Here is a 24,795-nt window from a genome sequence, read left to right on the forward strand (position 1 = left end):
CATAGCAGATCCAATCTTATGGAACAATTTATTATTATATTTAGCGATTTCCACTATACGAATCAATTATCCCGGCAAAAGAAGGGCGGAGTCCGATTAAACGTAGTTCGGTATTTCAGAGCGATCCAATATTATTTTGAAGATTTTTACTTTCCAACCATTTTAACATTATTTGTATATGAGTATGGTAATGGTAATAATTTTTTTTTTTTAATATTGATATAATTTTAAATATATCAGCTAATTTTATTATGTTGTTTAAGCAACGACTACACATTAAAATTTGATAGTTTTTGTTTTTAAATAAATCATTTATTTATATATTCATACCTTTCGGATTCACCAAATATTCGAATTTTTTCTGATGGAATTTAACTGCGACCCTCAAAATATGCTAATGAATTAGTTAGTTATCTTTAATATATATTAATTTTTATTTTCAGTAATAATTTACTTTTTTCTATCTTTTTTAATTGTTTAGAAGTTTAGAAACTTCCGGTTTTTTTTTTTTTTTCTATCTTTTTATTTTATCGTGAGTGCCAAAACTAGAAGATCTCAATCGTTGTTAATTAGCAATATGCTTAACACATTAGTGATCATATAAAAAAACAAAGCCTTAATAAAAATCGATCCATCAAATTAATATGTTCAACAAATTTTATATTACTTTGACAAATAATTTACATTATACAACTCAACAAAAAGAGATGATCCAAAATCTCGACGATATTATTTATAAATTTATAAGGTACATTGACAAATAAGCTAAAAATCATTAAGTCTTCACTTTAAAAACTGCATATTATAGAATATTGATTTTAGTTGAATAAATTTCTCTTTTATGAATTTCATTATATATGTATACGTAGATATATATATAAATATATATATGTTATATATATATATTTTTTATTATTATTTATTTATTTATGGTTTTTTTTTTTTTTTTTGTAAACTCAAAAAGCATTTAAGAAGTTGTATGCGTTTACATATTGTATTTATACGCGTTAATATATTGGTATTTTTATCGCAAATCAGGATCCTCGTCTGCGGCCTTTTTAATACGTAGCAATATTGTTGTATACCATTGATCTAAGCGTGAGATGCTATCGTAATCTTTTACTGCTTCTGTAAAACCCTCGATATTCTGCTCCTCAAGGTGCTCACATAGAACCTACATAAAAATGTATTTTATTGAATGAAAATTTAAGCTACAAAATCTTAATTACCTTGATAAGTTTAAACTCTCGTGAATCTTGGAATGCCGGGTATTGCTGCGCATATTTTTCGATTGCGTGTTGCGCATTCAACAAATCAACGCTTAGATGACAAAGAGCGGCACGAAAGAAATACTCCTTAGCGCTGTATTTCAACAACGAGCTCTCTAGTGATGAGGCAGCTACCTGCTCATATATCGATATTGCTTTTTCATAATCCTCCAGTTGGGCTGCATATTGGGCAACTTTTAGCATACACTTATTCGCAGAGCTTACAGACTCTTCGCCCTTAAAATAATCTGCCGCTTGTTCATAGTGTTGAATGGCTTTGGCCTTCACGTCACCAGATAAATTACAAATATTTAATTACTTTCCAGTCTGTACTCTAAATGTTCACATATATGATAGGTGCTTACCAGAGTAGTTGGGTCGCTTTCATACATTTCAGCAATGCTCTGATGATGCTTGGCTGCCATTGTAAAGCGCCCCATATCTGTGTAAATGTCTATGGACTTCATCAAACAGTTGACGGCGCTTTCCACATCTACTTTCTTGTAGCAATTCGAAGCATCCACGTAGCAAGTGCCTGCATCGTGGCGGCTGCCAGCTCGTCCATGGAGAGTGGCTGCCTCACAGAAGCATTCACCGGCTTTACTCCAGTTCTTCGACATTTTAAACATATTGCCAGCTCGCTGATAGCACTCAATAGCATCTTCAATTTTATTGGAGCCACTGCAATGATTTATAACAATAGAAATTGTGAATAAAAACAATGCATATCACTCGCACTTATGACCGTATATTCATCCATACGAAATCGGGTCTATCAAATAATAATAAGCATCAATAATTATGTCTTTTATAGTTTTGTAGTTTCCCAAGTGTGCCAATTAATAGTCATAATCTCAGCATAAATATGCTTATTAAATATAAATACAAATTAATAATAATAAAACAATCAATTCGTAAATTAATATGTAAATTTATACTTATGAATCATATTTTTGTCCACATTAATATATTTATTAAGTTTAATACACATATTAGAATTTTGGTTAAATCTGTCCTCAATCAATATTTCTGTATGTATTTATGAAATTTATATATGCAATACGTTGTATATATTTTAAAGAATCTCACGCATCGAATGCTCATTAATACAATAATTATAGTGAAATACCTACCTTATTTCTTTACATCGAGCTCAGAAAATAAAAATGAATACGATTGTAACCCACATTACTCACCCAAAAAGTGAGCCGAGAAAACCCTTTTGCTGTGTCAGCTTTTTTTCAGCCTCAGCCATAAGCTGAAGAGCCTTCTGCTCATTGTCCCCCATTATTTCACTTGTGGAATTTTTGTGCACCAATTCGCATTTAGATAACGATTTTCAGATATTCTACACAAATCCGACTTGGACTTTGCTGAAAATAAAATCAATACGAAAAGGAATAACAGTGTGACCAAAGCCTTATAAAATATATTTACTTCCCTATCTCTAAATATATACTAAATAAAATACAACCAACAATGACATGAGCGTCAATGTAAAAAAAAAACAACTATTTTTTAGGCAACACTTCCAAGTAATTTTAGTTTGCACATACAAAAATATTTCCTAGTTACACACTCATTAATGAGCTCTCCTATTAACAGATTAGACATTTCGATTATCATTATTAAAGAACAATTGCAATATCTAAATACCGAAAACTATCTACCTAAAAGAAAACGAGCTAAATATACTGATTCTGATCACTTTAAATCTTTATTACTTTGTATATTTATATATTAAAAATTAATAAAACATATTTTATATAGGTGTATTTTTGTTTTCTATTGACATTACAAAAGCTAATTACTTAGCGGAAAAAACTGAATATATAACTTAATAAATAAACAAGCAAGTAATTTAAACAGCAACGGGAATTTGGAAAATATCGAACATGGAGAAAAAAGCCTTTTTACTTGCACGCTATATAGAAAATTATTGTATTCGGTTTAACTACACATAGACGTAACGAGAATGAATATATGAAGTCAGCCGGCTGTAGTAATTTCTTTTAATGCTCAAACAAACATCTTCTCAAGCATTTTCCTGAGTTTCTCATGAGCATAACGTATCTTTTGGTATAGATCCTTGGAAACTCCGTTTTGGGCGATAGTTGAAAATCGATATGTGCGAAAGTTTTTCTCATGATCCATGTAGGTGATGGCACTCATACGGGGGCATAAAATTATTTTCATATGATCCGAAAAGTTAAGCTAAGTAAGAAACAAAAATAAATTTTAAATGTTTCTTTAATTGAACGTTTATCGTTAGTACCTGAACAGAGCCATTGGTTAAATGCATAACCACTGCACAAGTCGTCCGAAACCAGGAATGAAGATGAGGCATTCGAGAAATTTGATCGTTTTCATCAGGAACATTATTGGCCCCTGCCTTTACCAGATGTTCAGTCATATATCGTTTAAAATATGACAGCAGTTTCATCTTTTTATCCAGTGACTTGCAGTAATCTGTCGTAGTCATATAGGACTCTTTACCTTCCTTATCAATGAAATGCACGTTTAGTTGATTAGGCAACAAAATGAGTTTTGTGGTGTCATTGAACATAACTCCGATGCCCTCATCACACAGCTGATAGCCAAAACCGTATTTATCACTATAGTCGACCCACTTTGAAATCCAAAATAACGGCTGGGCTGCAGGATCGGTATTCTCATCGCCAAGATTTCCTTGCAGTAAACGCGGCTTTTAAAATGGAAGCATATTCACATTCATATCTTTGATATTTAACCTTATACTACATACCTTATCATTAATAAGCTTCGTCAGCTGCTGATGCAAGCTCTCAATATCGCTACGATAGTCTTCATTATGACGACAAACCTGAGCCGACGCTGTAATTGCGTCGTGTAAATTATTCTTCAAAAACGTCGACTCTAAACGAGTATCATCTCGCAGACCATTATATTCCGCCAGCGGCTTACGCTGAGTAGGGTCCTCTATAGTATCGTTAATGCCGATTCGTGGCGCCATTGTTAGGCAAGAGCTGGGCAAAAACACTGGCACTTGTGTCGCCTTAAGAAACTCAAAATTCAGGAGCTGTCCTATTGTAGGACGACTTTCTGGATTAGGTTGTAGCATTGCAATTACCATATCCGCAGCCGGTTTTCTTAAGTAGCTCGGCACGCGATACTCGCATTTTTTTATTTTTGAGTAAGTGTCCTTCAATGTTTTCGTTTCGAAAGGCGGCTGACCAACTAACAACGTATACATAACGCAACCAATTGACCAGATATCCACTTCAAACGAGTGACCCTTCTTTGTCAGGATCTCTGGTGCAATATAGTTAGGAGTGCCGCATAATGTTTTCTTGCGTTCACCCTCGTACTCAATACGTGTTGCTAGTCCAAAATCACCAATCTTCACATGCAACATGTCATTTAAAAATAGATTGCCCAACTTGAGATCACGATGAATGATACGATTGTCGTGAAGATACTTGACACCCTGTATTATTTGGTATATGTAATAGCGGGTTTCAAACTCTGTAATACTTTTACGGCGCTTGTGCAACTCCATCATCGACTACAAGGCAAAATGTTGAAAAACAATTAATAATACATGCGTACCTTTGGTCAAGATATTTATCATTTCAGAATACGTACGCGTTTCTTGCACAGCTCCAGCACAATGTAGATATTCTGAACATCTTCAAAATAGCTGTGAAATTTTACAATATTTGGATGGTTTAGACTGCGGTGAATAGTTATTTCCTGAGCCGTCTTCTCTTTCTGGTTGTGCTTTATCATAAGCTTCTTGGACACAATCTTGCCAGCAAACACATCGTCGGTCTCCACATCAATTATTTCATAACATTTAGCAAATCCACCCTGAAATTGTATTTCAAAATTCTCAGAAATATTTTAAATACATATATAAGCAGAATATATGAACATAAGTACGTACATATGTAGATACATACATTCATTTATTGTGTTGTACGCGCCAAAACAGCCAACTAGTTGTTTGCTGTGTTTGACAACACTAATTTCTGCTCGTAGCTATATACATGCGTGTGTGACTACACAAACCTGCACACATACATGCATGCAGACATAACTGCATATCGCGAAAACAGCAGGAACAAAATGTCCAGGGCAAACAATGCAATCGCCTATGTGTAGGACGGACTCCGCATGTTTTCCCTGTACTTTTTTTTTTTTTTTAAATCAGTGTGCGAGACACACCTAACACTTACCTTACCGAAAAAGCGCATACGCTTATAGGTCTTACGGTGATTAGAGTCAAAAAGACGATCAGGTATATCCGTGCTCTTATCCTCGGGTTTTGCGGCCATTTTTTCAGTTTTACCTTTTTTAGGCTGACTCGTTTATTTTAGTTTTCTATATCTGCTCAGCCTGCTTGCTTCTTTTGATTGCTCAGGCTTATTTTTGTGCACTGCACGCAAATATTTACCCCAAAGTGTATTATAAAATATGATAACAAATTCACACTAACAATGATCTAATACAAGATACCCAGACCGACACGATTTACAGGCACACAGTGTAGAACGCGCCGAAACAGTTTATTTTATTTGAATGCCAGTTTGAGTAGTTCGTCAGCGTCACTAAGCCTCAAACGATAACATGTTTTCAACAGCACTGCATGACCAGTGCTGAAAAATGTTCACAAAGAGCACTCGTAAACGTTAAAATTTAAATTATATATATCGCCAGCATAAAATTATGGTTTTTGGACTTTAATGAAATCTAAATTTGTGTGAGTTGCATACAGGCATCATTAAATTTAGTTTAGTAAATCTAATAATTTAATATTTAAACTTGTATACTTTAACAAATGACAAATACTATGTATTGGAATGTCTGGCCTGTCACTGAAGCAATAAATGTAGAGATCTGGCATCACCGCCCGAAAAAATTTGCAAATTGCTTACATTTTACAATATACATTCAATGATTTATTTTCGATGGTATTAATTAATGTAGTCGAATAACAATATCTGAGCCCTAATTGAAACGATACAGTAGGTTGATTTACCGTGTCGAATATCCATTATTAAAATCTTTAAATTGCTTCAGCTCATTCAACATTACTGGTCTCCATATGAAAAAACCATTCTGGCTAGAGAATAAATACTGCCTAACCGAATATATTGGAATTACCAAGATATATTTCAATGTTTATTGGATTTTGCGAGCTCCAATAATATTAGCTCTTGCTTGCTTATCTAAAGTACGGATGCATTTAGAAATACATTCCATTTAGAAATACAGATGTATGTACATACATATGTATGTATGTATGCTTGAATCATATATTTTTCTTACTTGTATATTGGCATTAGTTCAGTTTTAGGTTGTTGCGGCGCTTTTTCGATGGCTTAGAAGTTAGCTTGCTGTCTACTACCAGTTTCAGTGATGCCTTAGGTAGATTGTTTTATAAATGTTCTTTACAATTAAATTATTACATTATCATATCAATAGTGTTGTTTTATAGTTCGGTTTTATTTTTATTTTTTAAGATTTACGCAGTCTCGAGTGCCTTCTGTCTCTTCCTTGTTGTACGTATCCTTGTGTGTGTCAGAGTTAGCGTGTGCAATGGAGGAGAGATTTGCGTTTTGCATATATGTATGTGTGTGTAGCCGATCGTATCATGATGGACACTACAGAATTTCTAAAGTTGAACAAAAAATATCCGATCCAGGCATTCTCAGCTGGATCCCGAACTCCCAACGGCTAGCCCGCGTTGTAAACGCAGCCATTCCACAAATTCATCCAGCATGACGGGCCCTAAAATTGAAAATGATTAATAAAGCATGTATGCTTATCGCGCGTATTAACTGTTACGTACAGGCTCCATCAATATCATAGTTTGACAGATCAATACAGATTGTGCGCGAAAACTCGAGTATATTACACCATTGATCCTTATTAATAACCTTGTACTTCGATTGCTCTAGGAATTGCGCAAATTGTGGATACAGTGTCCAATGCTTGCCAAGAAGTAATTGTAGCATCGCCTTAGCCGTCAGAATATCCATGCTTCGCTGATCCGAGTCCTGCATAAGAAAAATTAATTCAATTGGTGTATATACATATATGTATTTATTCTTGCAAGATTATTTTTACCTTGGCAAAATCATAGGCGTATCGATATATACTCTTGAAGGAGTTGGGATCGTTGAGTATGCTACGCAGATAGTCCAGTTTCACAACCATTTTTGCTGTCGAATCACATTCGAGATCCGTGAGACCTTTTAACCATTCTTGCTGACTGAAGAATCCCATCTGTGTGGCACCCATTTTGTAGGCGAGCACAAGCATCACTATATTCTCGGGCTCAACGCCAATATCTTCACAGAATTTCTCCATGCCATCTGGTCCTATAAACACGAGTGTTTATGCTTTTTTCCTTTTCAGATCACCAACTTTTGTTTTACTCACCCAGTGTATCAGGCTCATCGGGCGTGGTGTATTCGTGGAACCAGGCGAGGCAGCGTTTCTGGCTAAAGCTGTCTTCTGCTCTGATATGGCGTCTAGTACAAAACAAAAAATTTTATCAATATAATTATCTACATATGTTGTTTTGTATAGCTAAATGAATTGTCAACAGCATACTTAGCCATAAACCATTTAAGCTCATATATTTATACTATTTTAATTATTTTTCTTGAGCATTCGCTCCGATGTTGACGTATTATTCAATGTTTTCAATTTAGTAGTGCTGCCAACTAAAAATAGCAATAGTAAACTTAATGAGGATGCCAATACAAACAAAAAGAGACGAAACATTTTAAAATGAGCATTCGTACACATTTATACATATACATACATATGTATATATTGAAGCCCATTAAATATGTGCAGCTCGGGTAGGTCTGAGAATCGGCCAATATCTATTTCATATTGCCCTAAATGTAAGGGATGGGGCATTTCACTTCATATTCCCTTTTTTGTTTTTTGGTTTTCATACCCTGAACCCATTGAAAATGGGAAATCAGGGTATAATGGTTTTCTTAAAAGTATGTAACAACCGGAAGGAGGCGATATAAGACCCCACAAAGTTTATATATTCTTGATCAGGCTGACGAGCTGAATCGATTTGGCCCTATCCGTCTGTCTGTCCGTATTTATGAGCGCGTCGATCTCAGAAGATATAGGAGCTAAAGACTTCAATTTTTTTTCTTAAATGTCCGTATATACAGCGCGCATATCGAGTTTGTCATTAAAAAACGATAACGCATTCCGATATTTTTATCGAAAAAAAAACCATATCAAAGATCAGTTATAAAATTATATCTCCTACATCTTTAAAGGTAGTCCCTAAATTTAAATGTATATTAAGATGCATTTTATACAATTTCGGTTTTTGTTACAATTTACCCCCACCCCTATGTCCACCCCCTCACCATAATATTTGTAAAAGACGTACTTCAAATACTAGAGACTTGTGCTACGGAATATACATACATTTTAACAATATGCGTGTTTGTGTGTGTGCGTGTGTTTGTTTGTATGCGTGTGTGAAATAAAATATAAGTTGCTCGAAGAATAAGTTGCATAATTAGATAATTAATATTAATGTATTGTTTAGTTTTTGGCTTAATAAACTTTTTTTTTTTTTAGAATTTTTAGCCTATTCTAGCTTATATTTTTGAGCAATTTGGCCTATTTTGTCGTTCAAAATCTGGCATATCGATATCGTGTCCCTATGCGTATAGAATACACAAGTATGCATACAAAATTTCAGCTCTCTAGCTCTTATATCTTCTGAAATCTATGCATTCATACGAACGGACGGACATGGCTATACCGACTCAGCTCGTCGTCCTGATCAAGAATATACATATATACTTTATGGGGTCTGCGATATTTCCTTCTGCCCGTTACATACTTTTACACAAAACCATTATACCCTGATTTCCCATTTTCAATGATTCAGGGTATACAAAATAATCGTGTTTGAATTGCACTAAAATAAACTAAATTACTTAGTGAACGACCCAATAAATAGAATGTGTGGGCTTATATAAAAGAAAAACGTAGCCTAAAATTATCAGGAACGCACACACACGCGCACGCAGCCAAACAAACACAAGCACACACACACACGTGCACATATACAGGCGATTGCGCTTGGGTTGCGCTGCAGTGTTGATAGTATTATGAAAATTTATTTGTTGAATAATTTGAAATCTAGACGTACGATCCAGATGAAACTTTCAGTACGTAATCATATTGTTTAAATGTATGTATATTCGGAAGCTGAAGTCTCTAGTATTTGAAATACGCCTTTTACAAATATGTCTAGCTCTTTTGACTTCTGAGATCGACGCGTTTATACATACGGACAGACGCGACGGACGGACGGACAGACAGGCGGACAGAGACAAATCGACTCAGCTCGTCGCCCTGATCAAGAATACATATACTTTGTAGGGTCTGCCACGCCTCCTTCTGCCTGTTACATACATTTTAACAAAACCATTTTACCCTGAGTTCCCATTTTCAATGGGTTCAGGGTATAAAAACGATGGTTAAAACTTCGAAATAGCAACTAATTATTATTAGATTTGCCAAAATACTGAAAATACGCTTTCTACAAATTTTACGGGACTTTCTCGAACCGAAATCTCTATCTCTAAAGATGTAGGAGATATGCTTTAATAAACCAACTCGATTTGCCATATCTGCTTCTGAGTCAATATAACCATGTCTTTCTGTTGGTATGAACGTTGGGATCTTAGAAGATAAAAGAGCTTCGCCAGCAATTTGTAACCCACGTATTTCAAGTTCTAGAGGAACTCCAAGCGGAGTCGCTGCTATCTGTGCAGTTTGCAGACCGAGGGTATCTCTCCTAGTCGAGCAGTCTTGACTAGAGCACTCATGTTATTAACAGAGAACCGGCGGCTGCGCGCTGGAATTGATAGAGAGAGTTGAATGAAATGCATGTAAATACATGGCAGCTGAGGATTCGTGAAATAGGCGCCGAGCCGAATGCGGTTGGATACGAATTCAAGCCGTAGTTGTGCGCACGACTGCAAACGAGACACACGTCGTTTCTATCGAAATTAATAAATCGTACGTAATAATACCCTTAAGAGGTATTAGTTAATAAATAGAAGAAAATGCTACCATTTAGTGAAAATAACCGTGCTCTGAAGTGTGTCAATGGATATGTATTCAACATTATCTGTTGCATACTATTCGCGTTACTTGGTAAGTTGTTAGAACATCCCTTTGCTCAAGGGAAGGCATCAGGGTGGGGAAAAATCAATAGTATGGAGGACACATCACATTGCTGACACAATGGCACATTGCTGACACAAAAAAAGTAGCAAGCTAGATTTAATTAATATTAATATTTTTTCACAGCGAGCAGCGCTGAAGCTCTTCAGTTGAGCGCCTTTACAACTAAAACGCCAAGGGTTTCTAAATATACTACTAAATCGCCATCGGTAAGAGATGATCATCCTCACACATTTCAGCTTGTCTTCAAGTGTCAAATACTCTTGCAGGCATCTTCGATGAATCATGATGCTACTACCTCGATTTATCGCTTAAATGCTACTAATGGCATCACCTGCATTCTAATGCAAGTAGATGGTCTAATAAGTATCCGATATCGGAATAAGTTAAACGAGGATGTGGAGGCCGACCTATATATGCCGGATAATCCAGTCTTGAGTGGCGAGTGTGACAATACGAATTTGGAAATATTGACCATGGACTTCAAGGGCTTTTCGCTATCTATGACTTTCAAAAAGGTAAAGAACTGAGAATTTGCTATTGGGACCAAAATGTCAGAGGTTAAATAAAATTAATTTCAACTACACACATGCATAGTCGTCAGGCGGCGAGGGCTGGTACATCAACGTTTTTGAGCTAACATACTCCTCATCGAATCCATTATTCGAACATCCCGACCGTCCCAATTTAAATGTGAAACTGACCTCTCCAGCACAAACACCCATGTATTTCCCAACACCTGTGGGCAAGTCGTACCTTTGTGACAAGGAACAAACTGTGATTTTGTATGCCCCTCACGATTCCGGCGACCAGTCTGGTCACATTGCGCGTCTTTACTTGCGCGACATGCATATGCAAAGCTTTATGTTCAAGGAGAGCGGAAAATGGGGACCATCCTTCCACTGTAGTGCCACCGGATCCTATCGCGATGAGACGGCACCCTTAGCCGTAGGCACAGCACTGGCCATTGCGGTTCTATTGACTATTTCGGGCTACGGTGGTTGGCGGTGAGTAACCCAACTATTGACTAACTAAGCGTATTCCAATACGAAACGTATCAAATGCTTGAGCATTCATAGACAAGTAAAGGCTACCCTTACTACATTTCCAAACTTTAAATTCGAAACTTGTAATACTTATGTATACTAATTCATTTTTTTCAGGTATTTCAAAGTCAAGAAGGTTCAGTACGGGTCGATGGAGTAAATTAAGCATCAATGTACTACAATTAATTTGTTTAATTGTTTTTGAATCATACCTTTCTAATGTTATTTGTTGTAGTCAGTATTGAAGTATTTAACTATATTATCATGTTCTTGAACTCAAAATTGTGAGTCATTAGAACCACAAACATAACTGTTACAAAATTATATATATATATATATCGAAAATTTTGTAACAGTTATATATATATTTAAATATTCGATATAAATAAATGCAAATGTCTTCCATATAGCTAATATTATGTAAAATGTTAATATATATATATATATATATATATATATATATATATATATATATATATATATATATATATATATATATATATATATATATATATATATATATATATATATATATATATATATATGTATCATAATTACATTAATGTGCATTTTTAAATATATATAGTAAGTATTACACACCTAATCGCATAATAAATTCCAAAAATGTAAAATCTAAACTCTGTTTATTATACATGCAAAATTTAAAGAAGGAAACTAAAACAGATAGACCTCCTATATCCCACAGCTGAAGCATGGAAACTAGTGCCAATCTATAAATATAACAAAATTAGTCACATTACAAAATTATGAATTTAACCTTTCACATTTTGTAGTGTACCGGCGATCATGATACAAAATAAATTATTCTATATGTTCGCACAGTAAAATGAATATGAAATTGCACTACTCAAAATAATATATGAAACATTTAATTTTTTTCTTAAAAATCTTCTAACATTAATAATTCATGTATACACAGTTATTTTATTACACAAAAAAAATTAAATAAATAAATAAATTATTTAATCAACTTGAATAAATATACATATGTATTTCAAAGTTCAACCATTTCATTTCCATAATAAAGGTTAGCGAATTTATAAAGACACAAACAAATAATTTAGATATTTAAAACAATGAGATACCTGATACCAGCCATCTCAACGAAGATTTATTCATAAAAATATTTGGTAACAAGTAAGATAGCTCTAGTCGAGACTGCTCGACTACGAGATCCCCTGAACGCTACAAGCAACTGATATTTCAATAATAGTTAGCACACACACACATGTATACAAACAAATACGCACACGCACACACATACACATACAAATAAACACACGCATACCCACACACACACGCATATACAGGCGTTTGCGCTTTGGTTGCGCTGCAGTGTTGGCAGTGTTGCAGTGTTGCAGTGTTGAATAATTTAATTTCTAGACGTACGATCGTAATGAAACTTTCAGAACGTAATCATAATGTAAATGTATGTGTATACCGAAGCACAAGTCTCTAGTATTTGATATACGACTTTTACAAAAATGAGGGGGAGGGGGTGGATTTATGGGTGGGGGGTAAATTTTAACAAAAACCGAAATTGTATAAAATTCATCTTAATATACATTTAAAATTTGGAGACTCTAGCTTGAAAGATGTAAGAGATATAATTATTTAAGTGATCTTCGATAGGATTTTTTATCGATAAATAAATATCGGAATGAGTAATCGTTTTTTGTGATAAACTCGATATGCGCGTGATATATACGGACATTTTAAAAAAAAGTTGAAGTCTCTAGCTCTTATATCTTCTGAAATCGACGCGTTCAAACATACGGACAGACGGACGGACAGACAGACGGACAGGGCTAAATCGACTCAGCTCGTCGCCCTGATCAAGAATATATATACTTTATGGGGTCTGCCACGCCTCCTTCTGCCTGTTACATACATTTCAACAAAACCATTATACCCTGATTTCCCATTTTCAATGGGTTCAGGGTATAACAAGTAAGAAAACTCTAGTCGAGACTGCTCGACTAGGAGATACCCTGAACCCTCCAATCTAATATTCTACTCACTCTATACTACGTTTAGGCACACATGCATACACACGCACGTATTAGAACGCGCTCTGCTAACTGCGCAGTAAGCAGCAACTGCGCTTGTGCTGCGCTGCAGGGTGAGCAATATAATACGAATTTATTTGTTGAATAATTTAATTTCTAGCCGTCCAATCTGAATGCAACTTTCAGAGCTTGATCATAATATTCAAATGTATGTACATTCCAAAGCACAAGTCTCTACTACTTGAAATACGCCTTTTACAAGGGTGAGGGGGAGGGGGTGAATTTGGGGGTAAGGGGTAAGTTTTAACAAAAATCGAAATTTTATAAAATACACATAAGTCTACATTTAAAATTTGGAAGCTCTAGCTCTAAAGGTGTAGAAGATATAATTAAGAAACTAGCTTTCGATAAGGTTTTTAATCGATAATAAAATATCGGGAGTTGTTATCGATTTTTAGTGATAAACTCGATATGCGCGTGACGCACACGGACCTAAGAAAAAAATTTCAAGTCTCTAGCTCTTATATATTCTGAGATCGACGCGTTCATACATACGGACGGGCGGACGGACGGACAGACAGACGGACATCGCTAAATCAACTCAGCTCGTCACCCGGATCAAGAATATATATACTTTGTGGGGTCTGCCACGCCTCCTTCCGCCTGTTACATACTTTTAACAAAACCATTATATCCTGATTTCCCATTTTCAATGGGTTCAGGGTATAACAAGTAAGAAAACTCTAGTCGAGAGCGCTCGACTAAATACTACCCTGAACCAAACTAATAGAAAAGCACATTTAGTATGGTTCAAATTTCAATTTCGATGTATTTAAAAATATAAATGAAATAGAAAACTCATCTAATTAAATATATAAAAATTTTGAAACAATTAAAAAAAAAGAATTGCGTCATGCTCTGGGTTTGAACCCGAGATCTCGTGATCAAGCGCCGCGCTTTCTTCCTTGACGCCACCCTTCTGTTCTGATTCTTAATGTCAAAACTGAAATAGATTCACTGCTGCAGCGCCATCTACCAAATCTAAGTCAAACTAACTGCTGATGTGACTTTAAGAATGTGCAAGAACAACCAAACTAATAAAAACGTACATATAGTATGGTTAAAATTTCAATTTCGATTTTTGAAAAAATATAAGAGAAATTTAATCAAATATATAAAAATTTTGAAGCAATTAAAAGAAAACTACAATATGCCCAGCAGGATTTGAACCAGAGACCTCGCGATCGAGCGCCGCGCCCTCTACCATGACGCCACTCCTCTGTTCTCATTTGCAATGTCAAAATTGAAATAGATTCACTGATGCAACGCCATCTAGCAGAACTAAACAAAACTAACTGCTGATGTGATTCTAAGAATGTGCTAGAAGATGTTTGAATGTATGTGTGCACACGTATTGGAAAACTGCTGTTGATGCAGCACGTGCGTTTGTTAATTGGCCAAACATTTTGTTATTTTTTAACGTCGATTGACTAAACCGAATTTAATGAAACTTTCAGTGTATGATCTACATATTCTATTGAACATTTGGCATTTAAAAAAAAACATGTCAAATCATTCACAATTAGCTATACTAGAATCTGACCTTCACTGGGGATTCTGGTGAATTTGGAGCCGGTATCCAAAATATAACAAAAACCGAAATTGTATAAAATGCATTGGAATATATTTTTAAAATTTGGAGACTATAGCTCTAAAAATGTAGGAGATATAAATTTATACCTTTTGCGCTTAGGTTGCGCTGCAGTGTTGGCAACATAATGAGAACTTATTTGTTGAATAATTTAATTTCTAGACGTACGATCGTAATGAAACTTTCAGAACGTAATCATAATGTTAAAATGTATGTGTATACCGAAGCTCAAGTCTCTAGTATTTGATATACGACTTTTACAAAGATGAGGGTGAGGGGGTGGATTTAGGGGTGGGGGGTAAATTTTAACAAAAACCGAAATTGTATAAAATACATCTTAATATACATTTTAAATTTGGAGACTCTAGCTTGAAAGATGTAGGAGATATAATTATTTAAGTGATCTTCGATAAGGTTTTTTATCGATAAAAAATATCGGAATGAGTTATCGTTTTTTAGTGATAAACTCGATATGCGCGCTGTATTTACGGACATTTTAAAAAAAAGTTGAAGTCTCTAGCTCTTATATCTTCTGAAATCGACGCGTTCAAACATACGGACGGACGGACGGACGGACAGACAGACGGACAGGGCTAAATCGACTCAGCTCGTCGCCCTGATCAAGAATATATATACTTTGTGGGGTCTGCCACGCCTCCTTCTGCCTGTTACATACATTTCAACAAAACCATTATACCCTGATTTCCCATTTTCAATGGGTTCAGGGTATAACAAGTAATAAGACTCTAGTCGAGACTGCTCGACTAGGAGATACCCTGAACCCTCCTAACTGATATTCGTATCATTATGCACTTCTTTTATGCACGCACACAAGCATCCACCCTCACGCGCCCGCGCTCTGCTAACTGCGCAGTAAGCAGCGACTGCGCTTGGGCTGCGCTGCAGTGTGGGCAATAGTATGAGAATTTACTTGGTGAATAACTTCTTTTGTAAACATACAATCTAAATGAAATTTTCAGGGCGTAATTATATGGTCAAAATGTGTGTACATTCCAAAGCACAATTCTCTAATACTTGAAATACGTTTTTTGCAAATTGGGGGCGAAGGGGGCGTGGTATCCAAAATCTGTTGATTACAAAATGTTTGTATTCATTATCTGTATATACACAGTAAATCTGAACTCTCTACGTCTAATAGTACTCCGATGAGGCTAAAAAAAATATCAATTTTTCGATTATTCTCGATAAAAAAGTTATCGGATGAGTTATCGAAAAAATAAAGCAAACTCGTACTGCGTATGGTATACACGAGTATGCACACAATTTCAGCTCTCTAGCTCTTATATCTTCTGAGATCTCGGCGTTCATACGGACGGACGGACAGGGCTATATCAACTCAGCTCGTCGTGCTGATCAAGAATATATATACTTTATGGGGTCTGCGATGATTCCTTCTGCCTGTTACATACTTTTACACAAAAACATTATACGCTGATTTCCCATTTTCAATGGGTTCAAGGTATAATAAGGACCCAACCTGTATCTAAGAGTGCAGAGCGTTTCAAATTGTATTATATCACAAAAAAATAACAAAAAAACTAGATACTTTATCCACTATCTGCTCAATTTTCAGATAGCTGAAAGTTTTGCTGATCTTACATATATCGTTTACGCTAGTAACAACCGACTTAAAGTCAAGTTTGGTTATCTAATACGATTTCATTTTAAGGCAAATGGTTATATGCCTAGTAAAATATATTCTATATTATACACGATTTTGACTTTTGCTCTAAAAATACCATGGAAGGTCAAAAATGTGGGAAATAAATACTCGATTTGTCAGACATGAAAACTTAAGATTTTAAATACCAGTTTACATTAAGTTTTTTAGTTTAAATTTTGAATATATTAGCTTCAATGTAAAATTTTCAGAAAACACTTTTCCCTTAAAATACATTTTTATATACGTACGTTTGTTCCATTGCTTCGTAGATATAAGAGAAACTAATCAAAAATATTTATTATTTTTGTCAGAATATATTCGGAAAACTTCTTATTTAAGTTTTATTGGTTATTAGTCTTCAAATTTAACTTTTGGGAATTTTAAGACAAATCTTTTTTCTGTTTAGAAGCATAGCTAGTTAGGAAATTGTATTTTGTATACCCTGAACCCATTGAAAATGGGAAATCAGGGTATAATTGTTTTATTAAAAGTATGTATCAAGGCGACGAGCTGAGTCGATTCAGCCCTGTCCGTCCGTCTTATCGTAAGATACCTCCTACACCTTTAGAGCTAGAGCTTCCAAATTTTCAAATTCATTGCTTACTGCGCAGTTAGCAGAGCGCGTTCTAATACGTGCGAGTGCCTAAAAGAAGTGCAAAGTAATTAGAACATCAGATTGGAGGGCCAAGCAGTCTCGACTAGAGTCTTACTTGTTTTCCAAATAGTTTTGGGCATAGGCAATCGTTGGTCACCCTAAATTTAAACAAGCTACTTTAATTTTCGGCTTAGACAGTCCTACCATTGAATCATTCCGACATTTAAAGCTTTTTTTGATAATTAATTCTAAATAAATTGTAACGACACTCACCTGCTGCTTTGTTGTGTCGCTATAGTTGTGTAGCTGGTGCGTGCTCTTTTTGATTGGCTATCCATATTGTCACCGATTTCTGGAGCTCTACGTTTACCTCGTGGCATGACTTGTGTGATAAAATTACAAAAATTTACCTTTTTACCAAAGTAAAAATGGCAAAATTTCGATTTGGCTATATGTCAATATATATTTACTACACAAATTTCTTGCTGTGGATCAAGGATAATTTAAAAAAGTTAAAATGCAGCAATTGTTGGATATGTAAGAATGTATACTTACCACTGTCCCTCAGCGCAAGGCAGTTATTGTAACATTATATTACGGCAACATTGACATACATAGGTAGCTAGCTACAATATATCAACTAAAGTTATGAAACAGCAACGATTTGTTTATTTTAAAATTTCGTATGTTTAATTTTGCAGAGTCAACTATGTCCGGTCAATTTTTATTTATACCTGCCATATCTAATCGGTAATAAAGGTGTGTCCTGAATTAAAATTGAGCAAACGGTCCGACACCCGGCAAAAAAAAAAAAAAGGAAATATATATATATTTATATATGCATACATATATATTATATTAATAATAGCAGAAGTAAATGTTCATTTACACAATACAATACATCTAGTGTTTATGTCGATTTATATATCGTCTGCATATAACTGCACAATTTCAGCATATATTGAAAACACCGGCAGCACATTGTATGAGAACTTGGTATCGGTATCGTGGTTGTTTTCGCCATCTCAACCACACACGGAAGCAGCTGATACGCCAGCAGCAGACGGCTGCCTGCGCGTGCTTCTCTTTTTACGTCGTCAAATGAAACTTGCTTGATTATGACGAATTGAAGTGTGTTTTTTATTCCTTTTCAATGTACATACAATGTTTCGCACTCCGTTTAAACAAAATGTGATCAAAAAATTGATATTTACCATCTAAATGTTGATACAATTTATAAATTTACAGGTCTTGGCATCAATGATATCGATATTTTGATATCGATGCGGCGATGTTTTCAGTGTTTTTTGTAGGTATTTCATCATATCATCGAAACGTTGTTTTTATGGCAGCCCTAAAATATTGTAATTGCTGCTATCGATAAATAGAATACCATGAAATTATATTTATCTGAAGTTTAAAAAAAGTGAAATATAAACATAATTGGAAGGAAAAAAATCGAACACTCATTTATATTATAATTATTATATATATAATATGTTGTTGTTTTTTTTTTTTTTTTTTTTTTTTTCAATAAAGATAGCCAATAAATTCAAAATTTTCTATTTTCCGTATTTTCTTCCGATTGCTAACTTTTAAAAACTCCTGTTATGTACATTATGTACATATACACATCGATTCATTATAGTTTTATTAGACAAGGGCTCCATAACTATGAAAATGAAATCAAAAGTATTTATTATTGTCTCTCCGTCTGGTTAGTGATATGATGCATACATATTTAGATACATATGTATGTGTAATCGATAGTCGAAACAATAGTAAAATGCTAAACTGTATGTATGTAACTGTAAAGACCTCAAGTATCTATACAAAAAATATTCCAAAGGAAACTACATATAATTTTGGCACTGCAAGCAAGCAAAATAGAAATAGAAATAGAATCTATGTATGCACAAATGAAATCATTTAGCCTCGACTATTTACATACGCCTTTTTTTAAGTATACAATTCTCCCTAGTATTTCTCAATAGTGATTGCCTTAAATGCTAAACTTAATGTATTTAGTAATAACAATAAAAGTCGACTAAATTTAAATTGAAAATTTGGTTTAGTACTAAAATCTCTGTTGAAGTGTACAAGAGGCACAAATGGCATTGATCGAATATTAACCATTAAGAAAATGCTCCAAGGCATCTGATGTTTCGAAGTCCTTCTCTTCAAGAACAACGTCTTCTAAACACAATTTCGTTGCTTTCGTTTCTATTTCTAAAAAGAAGAGAACAAATTAAAATATAATCATATATATGTATGTACATACTTGGAAGCTGTCCACTTTGTTTGTACTCTTCTAAATCACCGCGAAATGCATCATCGAAAACATCTTGACGTTCCTTTTGAAGTTGTCTTAAATGTTGTTCATGTGTTTGAATCTTTTCCTGATGCTTATCAGCAATCTTCTGTCTGTACTGCTCCAGGTCAATCAGTTTCTTTTGCTTGTGTTTGGATAGCTCAAACTGCTGTGCAAGTACGAATTCCTGTAGCTCGCATTCCTCGCATAGATTCTCTAACTTTTCAAGGTCTTGTTCCAGCTCCAGGCCCAATTTCTCCATAGCTCTAATTACTTCTGTACACTCCTTTAATTTGACCACTAATTCTGGTAGAGCCGAGAGACAACTATTTAGTTCATTTATTGTTGCGCGCTTCTCGTTAGCACTCCGCAACACGGCCGTAATTTGAAACGCCACAGTTTCAGCATTTTCAGCATTCTGTTCGTTGGCTGCGTGGATTTGCTGCCAGCTGTCCTCATATTTTGATAGCAAGTTGCAACCCGCGGCCATGTTGAGCTTTGTGGGTACAACGTCTGATAAATAGACGCTGCTACGACTGGAGAAAATGCTTCCGTTCAAGCTCAAGTGCGACGAATCGAGGTCAGTTGCTTTTGGTGTCGCCTCACTTGGCCGGGGGCCGCTCCCGACACGTTGGCGATACTGTTCCTGTAGGCTCTCTGAAATGACAATACCCTCCTGGATTGCATTACTTATTTTCTTTTTTAAGCTACCAAGCATTATATAATAAGCTACGTCTTAGTATTTTAAAAGGCAACTCAGCTGTTAATTAGCGCTGTGGTGTTTTAACACGAAATCAGCTGGTCGAAAAGTGTCAAGAGAGACGAAACTGTCATTTGACAGATCGCTCGTGAGAGCGAAGTCAGATTCATACATATGTATGTACATACATATGTAGATAGTTTGGTAGCGAAGAGAAGTAAAATCTCTTGTCTAATAATCTACAATCAGCTACCACCACTTTTTTGGTTTACTTTGACTACAACTTCCTTCTATAAAGATACTTTATATAAAAACAAAAGCTTTGTGATTAGTGTAGTTGAATATAAATTAGATTAGATTTCTTTAATTTTTTTTTTTTTTAATTAAAAATTTTTACACTAACTTATTAAGAGAGAATGCCGTTTATAGATACAGAATTTTATAAAAAAATACATCCCGAATAATTTTGTACTTAAAAATATCATCTAATCATCAGTCAAATCCACTGTAAGAGCAATATCGGCGGTATATCGTAAATCTGACGAGTGCGTTACCTCCATAGATGATGCGAAGCGTTCTTCTTTTGTCTGCTCCACATTACTCTCAATTATTTCTATATCACTTTCGCTATCGACGATAGTTAGATTTATGCAGCTGGAGTTGTCCGATTCACTTTCGCCATCATAGCGCTCACACCCGTCTGATTGCTCATCTTGGGAACTCACATCGATCGTAAGAATGGCTGGAATTTCATCACATGAAGAAGCTACAGATAGTTCATCAAACTGGATATCCTGTTTGAGCGTTTCATCATCCAACCTTAGCTCCTTAACAATGTCAGTCGACGGCGTGGCGGATGGAAGTTGCCTATTATCGGGTGTTAGATATAGATGTCGACTGTAAGCCATTGCCACTGCTAGAGCTAAATTTTTAGAATTGACAACGTCGGATGTAGGATTTGATAATTTCTCAGGTGATGGGACTGCTAGTTCACTACTAGTGCTTCTTCTATGATGTCTTCGCTTAGATTTCTTCTTGATTTTCCTGTGTTTCTTTTTGTGACCTTTGCTGCGACAGCGGTATTCTCTAGACGAGCTTCTGCTACTGCGTCTTTGTTTGAGATTGTTACTGTGGCAACTTTTACGTCCCCTAGATCCAGCGAGTTCTTCCCTGATGCATCGTTTATAAAAGACATTTCCTTTGCGTCTTTCGTGTCTGTAGTCTAATTCCCGAATTTTTTGTTGACAGTTCGCCCGAGTGCGCTCAACTGACCATTTGTTATGTCGTATCGCACTGTTTATTGTTCGTCCTAGGAACTTTTTGTTTGGTTTACCCAGCGGATTTATTTTGCGCTCTTGTGGCACATGACATACATTGGAATCTTGACGTGGCGATCCGCACATAAGCTCTGCAATTGCTAGACTAAGACAAATTAGGAAAAAACCTAGGTGATGGACAATAAAGATATTTTACTTTGTGAGAGCTGAGTCGTCCATACTCCCTATACTATTTATTTATACACAACAGATGTGTTTTCCCAAAGTAAGCAATAACTGTAAACACTCCATGGTCACCCAAATATTTTACATTAGCCCTAATGCTAATAGCAGTTTAATGTTAATATTCCCCGGCAAAGAAGTGAAGTTATTGACCAATTTTGTGCACTTAGTATTGTTCCAAAATTTACTTTAAGTACTTTTATTGACTTGCTGGCTTCGTACTTAAGTGTCCTGCTCAAGCTATGCTTCTTTTGATCTAACAGCTTTGATGCTGAAAGTGTGACGTCATAGCAGAACTGTTAGCTTACATTAATTGCATTTGCTAACCAAGTTTCGGCACAAACCATGGTCAGTAATTTCGGTAAAAGATGACAAACATAAAACAAATACATACACATATGTATGCATGTATGTACATACATAAATATGTACATATGTATGTATCTTAATCAGAACAACCGCACTCTTTAGATTAATTTTAATTATTTCTGAAACATTATTTTTTTTTATTTTAAGACAATTTATTTATAGTTAATTTTGGTAATGACATGATATGTCAATATCACAGTTTTATCACATTTAGTTGACCATGTTTTATTGTTATTGCCGATTCCCCATCACATTTTTCATCCATTTCACATATTTGCTGACACGCGTATATATGCCTGGAAGGCCTGGGCGGGCACAGCCAATGCCCGTAGACACAACGCCCAGTAAATAATGCTCCTTCGACATCAGTGGGCCACCAGAGTCAGCCTGAGAAGTGTGTAACATAACAACATTTAGTAATCCACTCTTAAGTTGCATACTCACCCAACATGAGTCAATTTGACCATCCTCATATCCTGCGCACATCTGAGTGTCGCTAATGCTATTGGATTTTCCTTGTGCTCGATATGAATGCTCACAGATCTCATTGTTCCATATTTTAACTCTTGCCTTGCGCAAGACATCGGCACGTTCGCCATCTGCCTGGTTCTCTTGAGTCCATCCCCAGCCAGATACTGTTCCGTATTCCGGCACCAAGCTACGATCCTCCTCCTCTGAACTGACACAGCTGGGCTGAATATGTGCCGAAAAGCCCATGGGTTGTACGAGTTCTAGCAGGGCTAATTTTGAAAATTTGGATTGAATCACTCCTTCTATTGACATAAACAAACGGATATTTACCGATATCATGTTGCACATTGTTGCAATCATATTGTGGATGTGGTATAATGCGCTTAAAGTCTACTCGAAAACCCTGGGGCCCGTCGCTGACAGAATTCAGATAATCCCGAATACTATGGACACCTACGACGCCTTGAATCTGCGTGGGTTTCATGATTTTCTGTAGACCATTACAAATACAATGACCAGCGGTAAGTATCCAGCGCTCATGTATAATGGTACCCCCACAAAAGTGGCCACCACGGCGCATTAGACTAACCATGAACGGCATTTCGTTCCGTTCCGCTTCGCTGCCGCCGACGATCTTAGGATTGCGGGCTGTGCAAGGCAGTCCTGTAACTATTGATAAAAAATAACAAAATGATATTATTGAGGAAGTTACTATCATTTTAATATTTTATACTTTTTTTTTGCTATTATTCTTATTATTGTATTTACTTTGATGTATTTCAAAACCTGTTCTGTTTCATTACAGTATTGTTTGATGGAATAGCTTAAAAAGCAACACCGTTTAAAATGTAAATTTAAATTAAAAATGTTAACTATGACATTTATTTAAATTATATGATGTCGATGCACTTACAAGCGATTTGAGCCTGCGCATAATTTACGATATGTATGATTACAAGGAGTTGCGCAAATTTCCACATATCACTACTATTCGAAAAGTGACCGTTACCCATATGCTGGTGCAAACCTAGTCAGCGAACTGTCACAAATATTCTGTGCGCAAATAAATTTATATAGGTTGACAGGCCGACTGAGCTAGTGACTTACTTGCTGCCGTTCTATGCGGATTAGTACTCATTTGACGAGTTTTGTTTTGTTGTTGCTTTTATTTTTGATAAGGAACGGAAGTTTCAACACCTGTTGCCGAGCTTCATGTTTGCTGAAACCGACGCAGTGCGAAGCGACGCTGACGTTGACTTCGACTGCAGCTCGGTGTCACCCAGCATGTGCAGCACGTATTAGCACTTCATATGCTTTATCTGTCTATCTCTTTCTCCGTCTCTCTATCTCTCTCTTCTTTCGTCCCTACTCTCTGTTTCGCTTACACCCACAACATTTTGGGTGCTGCCGAATACAACGAAATGGAAAACGCAAACAAAAGCCAACATCGAATTTGTTTTTGAGTTCGTGCTGCCTTTTTTATGACCCAGTGGAGTTCATGACATTGAACAGTTGACAAATAGTTGAGCTAATATGAGTAAGTGTATTTACTTCAGGTTTACTAAATGTATACATATGAATGTAAAGAAATATTTTATAGAATGGGATATCTCTATTAGCCTTATAATACCTTGAACCTATTGAAAATGGGAACTCAGGGTATAATGGTTTTGTGAAAAATATGTAACAGGCAGAAGGAATCATCGCAGAGCGGGTCGACATTATAATCAATCAGATTGTGTTATAGCTTATATCTCCTACAGCTTAAGAGCTAGAAGCTTCAAACTTGGATAGTTAAGTTACTATTAACCTCCTCTATCGATTTCCCAAATAATATTGTTCCGCCTCTTTGGGAGCGTGGCATATAAAAAATACCCTGTAATTTTGTTAATTTTTGGAGCGGAAGCATCCAAACTTTGCAGCTAGGTTAAGGCTAGCTT

General features: G+C 35.5%; 7 protein-coding genes across 12 annotated transcripts; 1 reads left to right on the forward strand and 6 right to left on the reverse strand.

Annotated features, from left to right (window-relative positions):
* Positions 1-639: 639 nt before the first annotated feature.
* Positions 640-2,668, reverse strand: alphaSnap (Alpha-soluble NSF attachment protein). Its single transcript, XM_030389535.2, has 4 exons — positions 2,465-2,668; positions 1,634-1,949; positions 1,230-1,550; positions 640-1,174 (listed from the first exon to the last, which is right to left on the reverse strand). Exons 1-4 carry the CDS (start codon positions 2,554-2,556, stop codon positions 1,025-1,027), a joined length of 879 nt encoding a protein of 292 aa, XP_030245395.1. The 5' UTR covers positions 2,557-2,668; the 3' UTR covers positions 640-1,024.
* A 360-nt stretch (positions 2,669-3,028) lies between these two features.
* On the reverse strand, positions 3,029-5,761 carry polo (Serine/threonine-protein kinase polo). The gene is made up of 5 exons (XM_018099736.3): positions 5,486-5,761; positions 4,893-5,117; positions 4,033-4,812; positions 3,544-3,972; positions 3,029-3,482 (listed from the first exon to the last, which is right to left on the reverse strand). Exons 1-5 carry the CDS (start codon positions 5,582-5,584, stop codon positions 3,288-3,290), a joined length of 1,728 nt encoding a protein of 575 aa, XP_017955225.1. The 5' UTR covers positions 5,585-5,761; the 3' UTR covers positions 3,029-3,287.
* SCCRO4 (DCN1-like protein SCCRO4) lies at positions 5,627-18,242 on the reverse strand. 2 transcript variants are annotated; one of them, XM_030389534.2, is made up of 6 exons: positions 18,061-18,242; positions 17,779-17,990; positions 7,695-7,786; positions 7,380-7,633; positions 7,102-7,309; positions 5,627-7,040 (listed from the first exon to the last, which is right to left on the reverse strand). In XM_030389534.2, the coding sequence occupies exons 2-6, from the start codon at positions 17,883-17,885 to the stop codon at positions 6,961-6,963; spliced, it is 741 nt and encodes a 246-aa protein (XP_030245394.1). In that variant the 5' UTR covers positions 17,886-17,990; positions 18,061-18,242; the 3' UTR covers positions 5,627-6,960. The 2 variants fall into 2 exon arrangements, with proteins under 2 accessions (XP_030245394.1, XP_089116638.1); XM_089260512.1 differs by lacking the exons at positions 17,779-17,990; positions 18,061-18,242 and adding an exon at positions 7,869-7,891.
* On the forward strand, positions 10,276-11,727 carry LOC108650567 (lysosome-associated membrane glycoprotein 5). The gene is made up of 5 exons (XM_018099754.3): positions 10,276-10,469; positions 10,626-10,708; positions 10,769-11,017; positions 11,097-11,506; positions 11,663-11,727. The coding sequence occupies exons 1-5, from the start codon at positions 10,379-10,381 to the stop codon at positions 11,703-11,705; spliced, it is 876 nt and encodes a 291-aa protein (XP_017955243.1). The 5' UTR covers positions 10,276-10,378; the 3' UTR covers positions 11,706-11,727.
* Positions 18,243-19,557: 1,315 nt separating the features above from the next.
* On the reverse strand, positions 19,558-20,618 carry Dysb (dystrobrevin binding protein dysbindin). The gene is made up of 2 exons (XM_018099756.3): positions 19,787-20,618; positions 19,558-19,734 (listed from the first exon to the last, which is right to left on the reverse strand). Exons 1-2 carry the CDS (start codon positions 20,532-20,534, stop codon positions 19,634-19,636), a joined length of 849 nt encoding a protein of 282 aa, XP_017955245.1. The 5' UTR covers positions 20,535-20,618; the 3' UTR covers positions 19,558-19,633.
* Positions 20,619-20,999: 381 nt separating this feature from the next.
* LOC108650562 (uncharacterized) lies at positions 21,000-22,170 on the reverse strand. 4 transcript variants are annotated; one of them, XM_089260013.1, is made up of 2 exons: positions 22,015-22,170; positions 21,000-21,938 (listed from the first exon to the last, which is right to left on the reverse strand). In XM_089260013.1, exon 2 carries the CDS (start codon positions 21,917-21,919, stop codon positions 21,002-21,004), a length of 918 nt encoding a protein of 305 aa, XP_089116139.1. In that variant the 5' UTR covers positions 21,920-21,938; positions 22,015-22,170; the 3' UTR covers positions 21,000-21,001. The 4 variants fall into 4 exon arrangements, with proteins under 4 accessions (XP_089116139.1, XP_017955238.1, XP_017955237.1 ...); XM_018099749.3 differs by having other exon boundaries at positions 21,000-21,933; positions 21,990-22,170; XM_018099748.3 differs by having other exon boundaries at positions 21,990-22,169.
* Positions 22,171-22,511: 341 nt separating this feature from the next.
* Positions 22,512-24,194, reverse strand: LOC108650565 (trypsin 3A1). Of its 2 annotated transcripts, XM_018099751.3 has the most exons (5): positions 23,963-24,194; positions 23,769-23,908; positions 23,186-23,524; positions 22,829-23,124; positions 22,512-22,771 (listed from the first exon to the last, which is right to left on the reverse strand). In XM_018099751.3, exons 2-5 carry the CDS (start codon positions 23,866-23,868, stop codon positions 22,616-22,618), a joined length of 891 nt encoding a protein of 296 aa, XP_017955240.1. In that variant the 5' UTR covers positions 23,869-23,908; positions 23,963-24,194; the 3' UTR covers positions 22,512-22,615. The 2 variants fall into 2 exon arrangements, with proteins under 2 accessions (XP_017955240.1, XP_089116271.1); XM_089260145.1 differs by lacking the exon at positions 23,769-23,908.
* Positions 24,195-24,795: the final 601 nt, after the last annotated feature.

The sequence above is a fragment of the Drosophila navojoa genome, chromosome 4 (assembly GCF_054131105.1).
Source record: "Drosophila navojoa isolate 15081-1374.11 chromosome 4, UAZ_NAV_1.0, whole genome shotgun sequence".
NCBI lineage: Eukaryota > Metazoa > Arthropoda > Insecta > Diptera > Drosophilidae > Drosophila > Drosophila navojoa.

Excerpts from the sequence above, each read along its gene's own strand:
- Dysb (XM_018099756.3), bottom strand. The coding sequence starts at position 20,534 with ATGCTTGGTAGCTTAAAAAAGAAAATAAGTAATGCAATCCAGGAGGGT. Across the intron at positions 19,735-19,786 it reads ACAAAGTGGACAGCTTCCAA|AAATAGAAACGAAAGCAACG; the intron begins GTATGTACATAC and ends TCTTCTTTTTAG.
- LOC108650567 (XM_018099754.3), top strand. The coding sequence starts at position 10,379 with ATGCTACCATTTAGTGAAAATAACCGTGCTCTGAAGTGTGTCAATGGA. Across the intron at positions 10,470-10,625 it reads CATACTATTCGCGTTACTTG|CGAGCAGCGCTGAAGCTCTT; the intron begins GTAAGTTGTTAG and ends ATTTTTTCACAG. Across the intron at positions 11,018-11,096 it reads TATCTATGACTTTCAAAAAG|TCGTCAGGCGGCGAGGGCTG; the intron begins GTAAAGAACTGA and ends ACACATGCATAG.
- LOC108650565 (XM_018099751.3), bottom strand. The coding sequence starts at position 23,868 with ATGGGTAACGGTCACTTTTCGAATAGTAGTGATATGTGGAAATTTGCG. Across the intron at positions 23,125-23,185 it reads CAATGTGCAACATGATATCG|CCCTGCTAGAACTCGTACAA; the intron begins GTAAATATCCGT and ends TTTCAAAATTAG. Across the intron at positions 22,772-22,828 it reads GTCAAATTGACTCATGTTGG|GCTGACTCTGGTGGCCCACT; the intron begins GTGAGTATGCAA and ends CACACTTCTCAG.
- SCCRO4 (XM_030389534.2), bottom strand. The coding sequence starts at position 17,885 with ATGCCACGAGGTAAACGTAGAGCTCCAGAAATCGGTGACAATATGGAT. Across the intron at positions 7,634-7,694 it reads CGATGAGCCTGATACACTGG|GACCAGATGGCATGGAGAAA; the intron begins GTGAGTAAAACA and ends TCGTGTTTATAG. Across the intron at positions 7,041-7,101 it reads CTATGATATTGATGGAGCCT|GGCCCGTCATGCTGGATGAA; the intron begins GTACGTAACAGT and ends TTTCAATTTTAG.
- LOC108650562 (XM_018099748.3), bottom strand. The coding sequence starts at position 22,012 with ATGGACGACTCAGCTCTCACAAA. Across the intron at positions 21,939-21,989 it reads GACGACTCAGCTCTCACAAA|TCTAGCAATTGCAGAGCTTA; the intron begins GTAAAATATCTT and ends AATTTGTCTTAG.
- polo (XM_018099736.3), bottom strand. The coding sequence starts at position 5,584 with ATGGCCGCAAAACCCGAGGATAAGAGCACGGATATACCTGATCGTCTT. Across the intron at positions 5,118-5,485 it reads GTATGCGCTTTTTCGGTAAG|GGTGGATTTGCTAAATGTTA; the intron begins GTAAGTGTTAGG and ends ATACAATTTCAG. Across the intron at positions 3,973-4,032 it reads CGAAGCTTATTAATGATAAG|CCGCGTTTACTGCAAGGAAA; the intron begins GTATGTAGTATA and ends CCATTTTAAAAG.
- alphaSnap (XM_030389535.2), bottom strand. The coding sequence starts at position 2,556 with ATGGGGGACAATGAGCAGAAGGCTCTTCAGCTTATGGCTGAGGCTGAA. Across the intron at positions 1,551-1,633 it reads AAAGCGACCCAACTACTCTG|GCCAAAGCCATTCAACACTA; the intron begins GTAAGCACCTAT and ends GGTGACGTGAAG. Across the intron at positions 1,175-1,229 it reads GAGAGTTTAAACTTATCAAG|GTTCTATGTGAGCACCTTGA; the intron begins GTAATTAAGATT and ends ATTTTTATGTAG.